The sequence below is a fragment of the Typopeltis vanoorti genome, chromosome 11 (genome assembly GCF_054136105.1).
Source record: "Typopeltis vanoorti isolate ZY-2024b chromosome 11, IOZ_Tvanoo_1.0, whole genome shotgun sequence".
In the NCBI taxonomy this organism is placed as follows: Eukaryota; Metazoa; Arthropoda; class Arachnida; order Uropygi; family Thelyphonidae; genus Typopeltis; species Typopeltis vanoorti.
Genome location: NC_143559.1, coordinates 86,172,041 through 86,184,798, shown reverse-complemented (window position 1 = coordinate 86,184,798; position 12,758 = coordinate 86,172,041). Strand labels below are relative to the sequence as shown.

Here is a 12,758-nt window from a genome sequence, read left to right as displayed (position 1 = left end):
GAAAAAGACCCAGAAGAAGACCAAGATGTAGGTGAATTGTTACAGTAAAAAGTGCCTTAGAAGAAAGAAATATAAGATCTGATAATATTGGAGTCTTAACAGGTAACAGACTGATTTGGAGAAAAATTGTAGATAGGAAGTTAGTAATGGTGTAAATTTTTCATGTAGTACTATCATATCCTGTACACCACTTGGGGGTTTATATCAGGAATTTGATAATGATGATGCAATCTCAAAACTAACATCTGAAGAAAAGCCAGCCTGGTTGGTCGAGCAGTTATCACATTCATTCTCCAGCCAAAAGGCTGTGGGTTTGAATCCTGCTGTGGGCATGGATGTTTTTTGATTGTCTGTGGAAATACTAGTGGTGTTGGTGGGTGTTAGATGGTGTTGGTGTAGTTGCGGTTGGAGGATTGATTGGTGGAGATAGAGAGATGTAGAGTAGGTGTCCTGCCTTGATGAGTCTCTGGACTCCCTGAAGGTGTCATGTAATAATAATAATAAAAATTATTTGAGAGAAAATTTAAGGAACTTTCTATTTAAATTGTTTAACTAAGTGATATGAATCATTTAGCAAGCATAACAATTTTGTAAGGATGTAGAGTTTTTAATGCAAACTTACATTTTTTTAAACAGAAAAAAAAATGTTAATCTCCTTTTATAACACCACATATAATATAATGACATAATATAACCAGTGAGCACCTTTAACTTGCCAAGTTTGAAATACAAATAAAAACTATTATCCTGTCTCTAGCTGACACTCAATTAACTGACTCAGTTATCCATCCTTTAGATAGACTTGAATGAATATACAATGGTTAAAAAATAAAATAAAAAATAAAAAAACGTTTTATCATTTTGTCTTAAGCCAACCTATCAAGAGGACACAAATCAATTAATTGATCTGCCATATGAATAAATTTTTACTGTGTGTGTATATATATATATACACACACAGTAAAAATTAATAACATATATATATATATGTTATTAAATTACAAAAACATATATTACAATTTAAAAAAACCGAATCAGATACCTTATTTTATATATATATATATATATATAGAGAGAGAGAGAGAGAGATATTCAATACCTTGTCGTCCATCAACATAAAACTGTCCTCCCATTGACAAAAGTAAATCATGGAGTTGAGTTGCTTCAGAAGTGGAATGAAGCTCTACAAAACAGAATCCACGAGACGTATTAGTAAGGTGATCTTTAGCTACCCGGAGACTTTTAATTGGAAGTGATGTAAGTTGACCCAGCATGGCCAATATGCGTTCCTCAGTTGTTAATATATCCAAATTACGGAATAAGAGAGCTGAAATAAATTTTTTTGTTACTCAATTTATACTGAAAATTTAATTTTAAATAAATGTAGAAATTTAAGATATAACCTATAATGCTACTACTATTTGCAAACAAGTAGTTTTATTCGAATTATTTCACACATGAATGAACATGAAAGACATTTGTTTGTTACAACAACATACAAACTCTTTTTTTTATCTACCACAATAAAACGTGTTGCATAATTTCAACAAACAATTGAAAAATATGTGCAATTTCTCTGGAAATAAATACAAGTTTCTTGGTTGGTTGGTTGTAAGGATGACAATATTCAGTTATTTTATTTAAAAAAAAAAAAAATTGTGATATCACCCTCATGAATGGTTGTACGCCTATAGTATGCCACTGTAGTGGACTAAGGATTTTTTTTTCTATTTTTATATAATATTTTTGTAATTTTATGTATTTTTTACATAATCAAGGAATAATGTTCTAGATATAAAATGTGGAACTTTTACAGGCCTCCGATAAGCAGGAAAGTGGTCGCACACCAGTGGATGAAATTCATTGCCACCTAAAGACAATCATGATAACTAATATTTAAGGAATTGACAGCGTATACTAGAAATATAGATTAAATAAACTTTAATATATACTTTCCGATATTTCGGTGAACGTCACGTTGCCATCTTCTTGGGAACTTACTAAAAGACACGTGCACACAAGTACTAATAACAGCAAATGAGACTGAAGCTAGGAAGCTAGCGTTTCCTAAAGTCCTGATGGTGCCCCCTGGTGGGCTATATTGGTAGTTCTTGGCCTTTGGGCTGAAGTTCTTCTGATAAAAGTTTCCCAAATTTGGGGCAGTTTCATGCATCCAAATTTGTTGAGGTTTGGCATGTTCCTAAGGGCCGAGGCTGATTCCATGAATAGTCTTTCATACTTGAACTTGCTGCGGTGTATTACTGTGGCTTTCTTCCATCTTAGAAAGCCACAGTAATACACCGCAGCAAGTTCAAGTATGAAAGACTATTCATGGAATCAGCCTCGGCCCTTAGGAACATGCCAAACCTCAACAAATTTGGATGCATGAAACTGCCCCAAATTTGGGAAACTTTTATCAGAAGAACTTCAGCCCAAAGGCCAAGAACTACCAATATAGCCCGCCAGGGGGCACCATCAGGACTTTAGGAAACGCTAGCTTCCTAGCTTCAGTCTCATTTGCTGTTATTAGTACTTGTGTGCAGGTGTCTTTTAGTAAGTTCCCAAGAAGATGGCAACGTGACGTTCGCCGAAATATCGGAAAGTATATATTAAAGTTTATTTAATCTATATTTCTAGTATACGCTGTCAATTCCTTAAATATTAGTTATCATGTTTAACCAGCATATAAGCCTCTCAACAAGAATAAAGACAATCATAGACAAACAAACCCACAGTAGGATTTGAACCTGCACTTGTTAGTCAGAAATTGAACATGCTAAACACTCAACCAACCTGGCAGCATGCCTCTGATTTTATGAACTAACTTACTATATATATAAATTACCTAAAGAAAAATAAGGCATTTAATATAACACTTATATTTTCTCATCACATTAGAGTGAACAAATAAAAAGAATGGATTACATGAAGCAAGAATGAATGACAAATGATGTTACCAACTGCTTTCCAGCCAGTTTTACATGATGCTATTAGGAACCAACGGGAAGCTGTAAACGTAGTCATTAGCACAGTCATAAATAAACCTGGCCAATGGAGTACAAATATGTAAAGAGAAAGTTTAAAAAGAACCTTTACTAAATTAGAAATAAAATAAAAATTAAATTATAACTTCTGCATAAAAACTGCATACAGAGTATATATACAATAGATTGTTCAGGTAAAGTGAATATAAATAATACATGAAAAAAAACAACAGAATAACTAAATCAACCTATGGACACGTACATCTTTTTAAAAAAGGATAAAAATATAAGATATACACATACTGGCCACTGAATTAGAAACCTTCATGCATGTGTACGTAAACATCGCTGTGCAGCATATATGCAAAATAGTTGGTCATGTGCATCATCATGTGTTCCAGTCAACTACAGTATTTAAGAATGCTGCTGATTAGTAATCTTCAATAGCGTTGCTCACAATAAGAAAAATAAAGGATCCTTTGTGGTTTGATAAAGGGCTTACTGTTGGATGCCTGTCCGGCTGGAGCCATGATTTTGAAAACAGCAGAGCTGACTGTTTTTTCAAAAGGTGAAATATCCTGGGTGTTTAATCAGTGGAAAAATAACCGCAATTGCTTATCTAAGAGGTCTAACAGTGGTACTAAGACAGTGTCAGGAACGAGATTGCCATCATCTAAGAAGGCTGATATGGACAAACAGAACTTCCTGTAAGTAGCAATTGACCAAAGCATTTAATGAAGGCTGTTCCTGATCCATATCTAGCCAAACTATGTGCAGGGAATTGAAGGAAGATTGGCAGTATGCCTATATGGAAACCACTAATTTCTGCGAGGAACTGGAAACTTTACCTACAGTGGTATCAGGAACACCATGACTGGTCAGTGGAAGAATGGAAAAAATTCACGAGGTCCAACAAGTCACGGTACACCTTGTTCTGTACTGTAGGTAGGCAGGAGTCCCATGAGGCAATGAACCTGGCTTGCCTTGTAAACACAACTCAAGGTTCTGAAGATGGTGTAATGGTGTGGGGCATGTTCTGTTGGTATGGAACAGGTCTCCCGATATTGCTGAAATGTCAGGTGTCCTCCAAGGAATTGAACATTGTTGCCAATCAAGTACATTCAGCAATGTTCATTTTTTATCCAGCAGGTGATGGATCTTTCATGGATGACAATGCTACTGTCCATCACACAAGAATTGTTCCGTAGTGGTTCAGCAAGCATTACAGCAACTTCCACCATTTTTCTTGGCCATCACAAATCCAGAATCTGAACCCAATTGAGAATGTATGGGACACGTTAGAAAAAACAGATCCAGGAGCAAGGTCCTCTTCTGTCAAATCTGAGCGCAGTTAAAGGACTGTCTGGTGAATGGCTGGTATTTTATAGACATAGATGTAATCTAACACCTTGTGGAATCCATGTGTAATTTGGACTAAAGGAGGTCCAATAAAGTATTAAATAAAAGTTGCTAATTCAGTGGCCAGTGTATAAGTAAAAGATATTCCTATCTGCATAAAAGAGTATTATAAATAACTTAAGAACAGTAACAGTTCAAAGTCACAATTTCTACAAGTTACACACACACACACACACACAGAGAGAGATAAATACCCCACCTTATGATGATCCATTCATATGATGCTTTTCAATTATGTCCAATGTCCATTTATACAACACCACATTTGCTCACATACCAGTTTTAGAAACATACCATGAATTACAAAATGTACAGTTTTTGTGAGCTGTTTGTTACTTTATGGTTGTGAATAATGGCAGATAAAATTGAAACTAAGAATACTATTCCTTCCAGTGAAAAGAAGAAGATGCATAAACCAGTTACATTACATACTAAGAATAAAATTATTAAATTTACTAATGATGCTGTCCTGAAAACAGATATTCTGCAGGCTTAACTAAATTTATCTCACACTAATGTTGGTACACTTGTTAAAAACAAAAATAAATTGAAAAGTGCTACATTAGTTAATACTACAGTTATCTGTAAATGTGAAAATCTTATGGTGGAGGTGTTCCTTCATAGCCCTCACAAGCTGTTGCGTTCTAATGCCGCATGATCGACCTGTTCTTTGATGGTCAGATACGTCTTCTGTATCGTTTAATGGGTAACAGTCTGATACACAAACATTCTACTGATCCCGAGTGTTTTTAGCATGCTGAATATAACAGGTGGCTGCATTGCAACCTTGTGAAGTACTATTATAGCTACACGGTTCTCATAATCTCCCCAATTCGTGTTAACCTCTACAGCTCTCTACTGATAAACATGCGAATGGTAGTTGTGCATAGCACCAACGGAACAGGACTCGCATAATTCTGTGAGCAGTGCGAGAATGTTTATGTAGAAGTTGTAACAGGATTTATGGCAAGACTGTGTATATCACAAGTTTGTCATGTCTATGAATTATGTCAATATCAATAATCTCTAACTTACAGTATATGACTACAGTAACTGCATATGTTTTTTTGCTATAAGGAAGCCATGTGGCCAATTAGGAATTATGACCTACCATTCAATTTCTTCCACAGACAACATTTGGGATGATTCAGACAAATGTGTATTCATTGCTGTCTAAAACCTAAATATACACTATGATGGTACAAAACATTCAAAAACTGTGTGAACAGTGAAAAGTTCAACTGGCTATGGGATCAAATATCAAAAGAAGACACACAACACTATCAAGAAAAACTTTAAAAAATGTAACTTATTTTTTTCTATAACCCATTGAAAATGCAAGCGATGAAGACCATTGTTTGCATTTGAACAGGTAGAACAAGTAAGGGAATTATTGCATAAAATTATGAAAAGGAGCATTTCTTAATATAATTCCCATATAGTGACATCACTCGTTATCACAACTGAACCTAGAGAAAGTATTGAAGAAGATATAAAAATATATATAACAAAGCACTCTTTTGAATGCTTATAATATTGAAAGAAAAATCTAATAAGTGTGTCAAAAGTTCCACTTTTGATTTATGCACTTGAGACAAATAATTTGTTTTGTCAATATAAATGTCTGATTCAACTAAAACTACAATGACAAAAATAATATAGCAATTCCAAATATTAAACTGCAAGCAAATCAATCCAATTACAGTTGCAGAATAACATGCATACACATAGATAGATGCTTCATGAAAAATATCACAAAATCCACATGTGGAAACAAGAAGTAAAATTTATTAGACTTACTAATGCTGCTGAATCTTGAGACCTCTTTAAAGCAGTAAAAATATAATAGCAATATTATTCAAGCCTAGTTTATTTCAAGTTTCTGTAAGATATGTATTATTATTATTTATTGAATGGTTTCTTAGATTAATTTGTTTTTCTAGTATATTATTGTGGTTTACCTTGGATTTATCATATTTGATGTATTTAATCATAATATATTTGCAGACATATTAACTTAAATCTTAAAAAATGGCCATGATACTGAATACAGCCAGTACCCTTGTGTGAGAAGTAAATGCAATTGTTCAAATAACCAGTGCTTGCTTTGCTAAGATCTATCAACATTGTGTGTGTGTGTGTAACATGGTGCACAGTCCACACTGGATGAAGAGATAGAGTTGTGTGAGAATGAGGTTCGAGCTGTTGCATAACCTGTATATGAATTTAGCAATAGGTACAATTAGGATATCTGACATATGGTAAACGAATGTTCAGCTGAACTGGTTAGACCCTTGACAAATTTGTATAATTTAAGTATCAGCTCAGAAAAATTTCACAAGAATAGAAAAAATGTATAACAGTCCCATTGTAGGTGAAGCAAAAACTGATGCCTAACTACTGCCATCTCTGGAGTGGTGGTGAAGATTTTGGAAAAGTTGGTAACAACTTGCAAATTAAAACTGGTTGACAGACAAGTATACTTTGCAAGAAACAACATTGGCTTACTAAAGGAAGATCATGTATGAACAAATTTGTTAATATTTTATACTATTAAGGCTAAGTTGGATAAAAAGAATGGATATGCCATGATACTGTTGGATTTTGCTAAGATACTGGAATGTATATGACATGAAAGGCTGTTTCCTATATTAGATAATACAGGATAGGAATATAAACTATTAACTATTGACTTGGATAAGCAGGAGGTGTGCTGTCACAGCACACCTAACCGATGCAACCCATGCTACAAAATTCACATCAGTTTGACTGTAGGATTGCATTTTTGTTGATGTATGAAAGTTTAAGAGTGTATAGCACATCAGTGTGGTCTAATGCAATTAACTGTAGGATAACTTTGAATACTTTATCAATTAACTGTAACCAAATCTGCACAGAGTGGAAGACAATGTGTTTGTTTTAAGATACTGTATATTAGAAAACAATAATGAAGGAGAATGCTATATTTGGTTGGCATATCTGAATTACTCAAAGGTGTAAAATTTGAAACAGGAAGATGAGGTTTACCTCCTTCAACTACAATACTGTTATCCATTGTAAATATGGGCAAAAAAGTTATAAATTTATCGAAAATATATTAAAAACTTGCTTATATTATATATAAAAAGTAGCCTACCACATCAGTTCACACTTCACACATGCACAACAGATGAAACTCAGAAAACAAAAAGAGCAACTTATGACAAATGGCAATGTTCAGTTGGATTGGTTGACACCATAACCTCTAGGTGCCTCTAGGTGCCATTGTCTCAGAGCTCACCCTGCCTCACCCTCTGAGTAGTTTAAAAACTACTAGAACACTAAGAATTTGAACCCGTTGCACCATCTGTACATCTGAATGCACACAGGGCTGTTAACCAATGTGATGCAATGTTTACACTTCGAAAAGTGTCCTTTTCATGAACTTGACTTATCTAGGCGCTATCAGCCCAGTGGGACTTTTGGCCTCAAGCACCACGTGACGCCACTGGGCACGGTCCTCTGCAACTGTCTGCCATGTTTCGGTCTCCAGCCCGACAAACTGCAGGTCCTCCTCTTCCTCCTGATCCGCACATCTCCTTCTCGGTCTCCCTGTTCAGGGATCGGGCCTCCCACACTTGTCTCACAGTCCTTTCGAGGCCCATACGATGCAGGTGCCCCAGCCACTGAAGATGCCAGGGTCACAGCTCCATCAAGATGTCTGCCGAGTTGTACAAAGTGTGTATGGCAGCATTAGACCACCTCCTCCAGACTCCGTCTGCCATGATCCCCCCCCTCCATAGATACGTCGTAGCATCTTGTTCTCAAATACTCTCAGGTGGTCAGCTTGTCTTGTCTCACCGTGAGAGTCCACGCTTCAGCACCGTAGAGGAGAACTAATCTAATCAGAGTCTTATATAGTCTCACCTTTGTAGTCCAAGACAGTATACGCGAGGCAAAAAGGAGACGCACTTGGTAATAGGCCACATTCACTGCATTCACCTGACTCAGGACATCAGCTTCTACTTTATTGTCTTCAGTCACAATAAACCCCAGGTACCTAAATTCTGTCACCCTCTCAAACTGAGCAGCATGGTGACTCATGAAAAGGTATTTCATCTTCTCGGCATTTATCTTCAGGCCAACATCTTCTATAGCTTCCTCAATGGCAGCAACCAATGCCACTGCGTCGTCTCGTTGATGCGGCATGATGTTCAGGTCATCCGCATAGTCAAGAATCCTGACTTGCACCCCCCCATGTCAACTCCAAACATCACTTGGTGTGTACTTCTAATTACTTCTTCCAGCACTAAATTGAAGAGAATCGAAGAAAACCCATCACCCTGCTTCACTCCAGTCTGTACTTGAAACGGATCCGACAGGTCACCTTCTGCTTTCACTCTTGCTTTCGAACCAGCCACACATACCAGCACCATTTTTCGAAGTTTTCGAGGAATTCCCAGTTCTTCTAATACCTGCCACATTTTTGGGTGTATAATTGAGTCATAGGCTTTAGAAAAGTCTATGAAGATATTATGGATTTCCCGGTTATATTCCCAGCACATTTCAAAAACTTGGTGCAGCATGAAGAGTTGGTCTATTGTAGAACAGTTCCTCCTGAAGCCCATCTGGTAGTCACCAAGACACTCTTCTGCATATGGTGAGGCACATTAACATGATGTTAGACAGCACCTTGTAGCCAGTCGTCAACAGTGAAGTACCCCTGTTGCCACATTGAGACTTATCTCCTTTCTTATATACAGGGGTGATCAGCGACTCCTTCCACTCGTCCGGCAGTCTTTCTTCTTGCCAAAGCAACTGCTCCAACAGGACGTCCCCACCATTCTTCAGAAACTCCACTGGATTGCAGTCCACACCTGGAGCCTTGTTATTCAGCATGTGGACAGCACGAGTAATCTCACTAAGCGTTGGTTCTTCAATATATGGTTCAACAGTTTGGTTCTCCGGTATTGCCATTCTAACATTGATGTTCAGCAAGTTCTCAAAATATCTACGCCACTGAACGAGGGCGTCTTTTGAGTTTGTTAGAAGATTTCCACTCTCATCTCTTAAGGTTGCTGCATGTGTCAGGGCGTCTCGCATGCCTTTGATCGTCCGATACATTTCCTGCCCATTATATGTCACCAATTTCTCTCTATACTCACCACCTTCTCATTAAGATATTTTTGCTTTTCCCTGTGTAGACATGTATTCACTACTCTTCTCATATGTGATATATGTGTGTGTATATATATATATATATATAAATAAAAACACAGCCAAGAACACCCAATAAGCCTGCTAGGTGGTAACTTATAACTCTAATTATCTTAACGATACTTGTGACAATGATTAGAAATATACATACACGTTAACACAAGAATAATGTTTAATTGGCCAAATATTTCGGTCTGAATATTATAGACCATCTTCAGTGGCTACATAGGAATAGTTTTAAAAAACAAAGTGGAATATGAACAATTGATCATTCACACATAGAATGAGCCGCGTGATGTCATATCGCTAAGTATCAGAAGAGTAAACATTTTTAAAGTCATAATTAAAGATATTAATTCAGAAATTCATATAATAATCTTAAATAACATTAGACTAATATAGGAAATTTATAAAAAAAAAAATTAATGTGTTATCCTGATTAAACTTTCCCAAATTTTTGATATAGATATACAGTCATTACGATTCAAGTTAGGACTTGAACTAACTGTTCAACTTCTCATTTATTACAGGAAGAACTCTTGACTATCAAACATCACATGAAACGAAATGGCTTCTCCGAAAAGAGTACACAACATCTTTTCGATTCTTACAATCCAACACAGAACAGCAAAGATTCAATACGCTGAATTCCAATTCCTTACATTTCCGGGATTTCAGAACCAATTTCAAGAATTCTGAAGAAATATGATTTAACAGCCACTTATACTCCTATTAACAAATTATCCACCTATTTTCCTTCGTCTAAAGATAAACGCTCAACCTTCTCTCTACCTGGTGTGTATATCAAGTTCCTTGTAATCTTTCCTACTTTGGACAAACTGGACGTTCTATAGAAAAAAAGAATTCAAGAGCATCAGTCATCAATTCAACACAACAAACCTGAGAAATCTGGATTAGCTCAGCATGGATTTGAAACAAGCCACAACATCCTTTGGTCCAAGACTCTCCTCCTACACAGATGTCGCTACAAATTTGAACGTTTATTTAAAGAAAGTGTGGAGGCCTTACTTCAACGTCCTAACTTGAATCATAATGACTGTATATCTATATCAAAAATTTGGGAAAGTTTAACATATCAGGATAACACATTAATTTTTTATGTCTGTAATATTCAGACTGAAATATTTGGCAAATTAAACATTATTCTTGTGTTAACGTGCATATATTTCTAACTCATAACTCTAGTTCTTGCTCTGTTTCTTCATTTCAGTCTCACTCACACACAGCTATGCTTTTACACATATCTTTAGCTGTGCAATTTTCTGTGATGATGCAAATTTGACTTTGGTGAAATACAGGAAAGAGTAATTATATTATTTTAGTTACAACATTTATGTTTTTGTCCTTTCCTAAAAATACCAACATAAGTTTAATTCTTACAGAAAGGAGATAATACTCTGCTTTTGCAAAAGTAGAGAAAAAAAAAGTAAAGAGGAATGTGGGAGGAACAAAGAAACACAGGAACTGGCTCATTATAGTGATTCCCTGCTAGGAGAAGGAAACACAGTCAAGTCCCACTACAGCAATTCATGTAAAAAAATCATCAGTCTCACAACCAGAGCATCAGCAGAATCACTTCCATGCAAAAGGAAATTCATTATAACAAATCTTTTTTTTTTCACTACAATAAGAACTGAACGTAAAAAAGAAAATTTTGGCATTCTGCAGAGTAACTTATGACTTTTTTTCCCTCTCCTATACCAAGCTTTTGGCGTCCTCTTGAATATCAATTTTTGCTTACCTCTGCCAACAAGCACTTTAATTTTCCCACAGGTTTTCATCCCCATTCCCACCCTAAAAAATACACACTGTAAGACTGTCATGCTACCATTGCTATACATGTATATATCTTCAATCAAACACGTGGTTATACCAAAATAAAATTTAAAAAAAGCTGTTATTCTCTCTCTCTCTCTCATAGTGAAAAACCAAACTAATTATCTTTTATTGATTTGTAACAAGAATAAAATTGTCTGTCTGTACATGTATTATGCCTGGGAGTAGGATTAACATTAGTTTGATTTCTTAAATCACTCATTTCCATAAATGAGAAGAAGAAAGCTACAAATGAGCATGGCAATCAAAATATATTTTGTGTAAAAAATATAGTTTTTCACAAAATATACTTTATTATGAGACCACTCCTCTCAAACAGGCTATTAGCCTACCTTTATTCGAAAAACTGATTCTGCAGACTAGGAAAATAAATAAATAAATAATAATAATGGTATTCAATTAAAACTGAATGGTTCAATCGAATTGTTACTAAAATTTTAATCCTCTAAAATTAATACCACCCTCACATTTTTAATGTATGTGTGCTACTTACTGTTGGATGGAGATGATCCAACTTCATCAAATCCTTCACCTCCCTGTCTTCCTGCTTCTGCCTCTGAAAATATTTACTTGGTTTAAATATGAGAATAAGGAAGATATAAAAACAAAATGTTTGTGCATAAATTACCATACACGTTGTTTGCAAAATGTACTGGAAAACATTATATTTCAAAAAATTGTATCTTATACACTTCCTAATAGCATTTGGAACCAACTTTGCATATGAACACACTTTCCACCAGCTTCTGATAATGTAGGTTAAGTATTTCACAGACCATGCTCCAACTGGGCCACAAGCACATGTACTGTTGCTGAACACACTGGTCTGACCTACAACCAACATTCCAGCTCGTCCAAAAGGTCCTACTGAGTTCCAACAAGGACTCATGAACATTAGTTAATTTTTTCCATACCATGATCCTCAAGACATGTTGTAACAGCACCTATAGCAGACACAGAGAGTTGATGTGTTGAAAGAAACATGTCTATTCCATAAAAATGCCACAAGAAGCAATGAATTATCCAGAAGTGCTGTGTATTTGTCAAGCATTCAAGCTTTCATGTACAGTTGCCTCTCACTATAGCACGCTCTAGGGACCACAGAAATGGCTTGTTATAGTGAATTACTTTTAGCATAGCATTATACCTGCAGTTTTAGTTGGGATTTTTCAGTAGTTTGTCATGCTGAGTGTGAGCTTGCTATAGTGAAAGTTGACTGTACCACAAAGATTCAAATTCATACTAAGAGTTTTAACCATGCTGCATTACCATTTGTCAATGGGGTGATGCACTTGGGCACAT

At 35.8% G+C, this 12,758-nt stretch overlaps 1 protein-coding gene across 3 annotated transcripts in view; it reads right to left on the bottom strand.

Moving 5' to 3' along the window:
* Positions 1–12,758, bottom strand: part of LOC150101823 (RNA-binding protein 5-like) — a 455,027-nt gene that overhangs the window by 289,979 nt on the left and 152,290 nt on the right. For all 3 annotated transcript variants that reach the window (XR_016549043.1, XM_090400660.1, XM_090400661.1), the window contains exons 9-10: positions 11,950–12,012; positions 1,100–1,327 (exon numbers count right to left, since the gene is read on the bottom strand). Coding sequence is in view for 2 of the 3 variants with exons in the window: in XM_090400660.1 (XP_090256786.1) it covers positions 1,100–1,327; positions 11,950–12,012 (291 nt within the window). In the remaining variant the exon portion in view is untranslated. The remainder of the gene's footprint in view (positions 1–1,099; positions 1,328–11,949; positions 12,013–12,758) is intronic.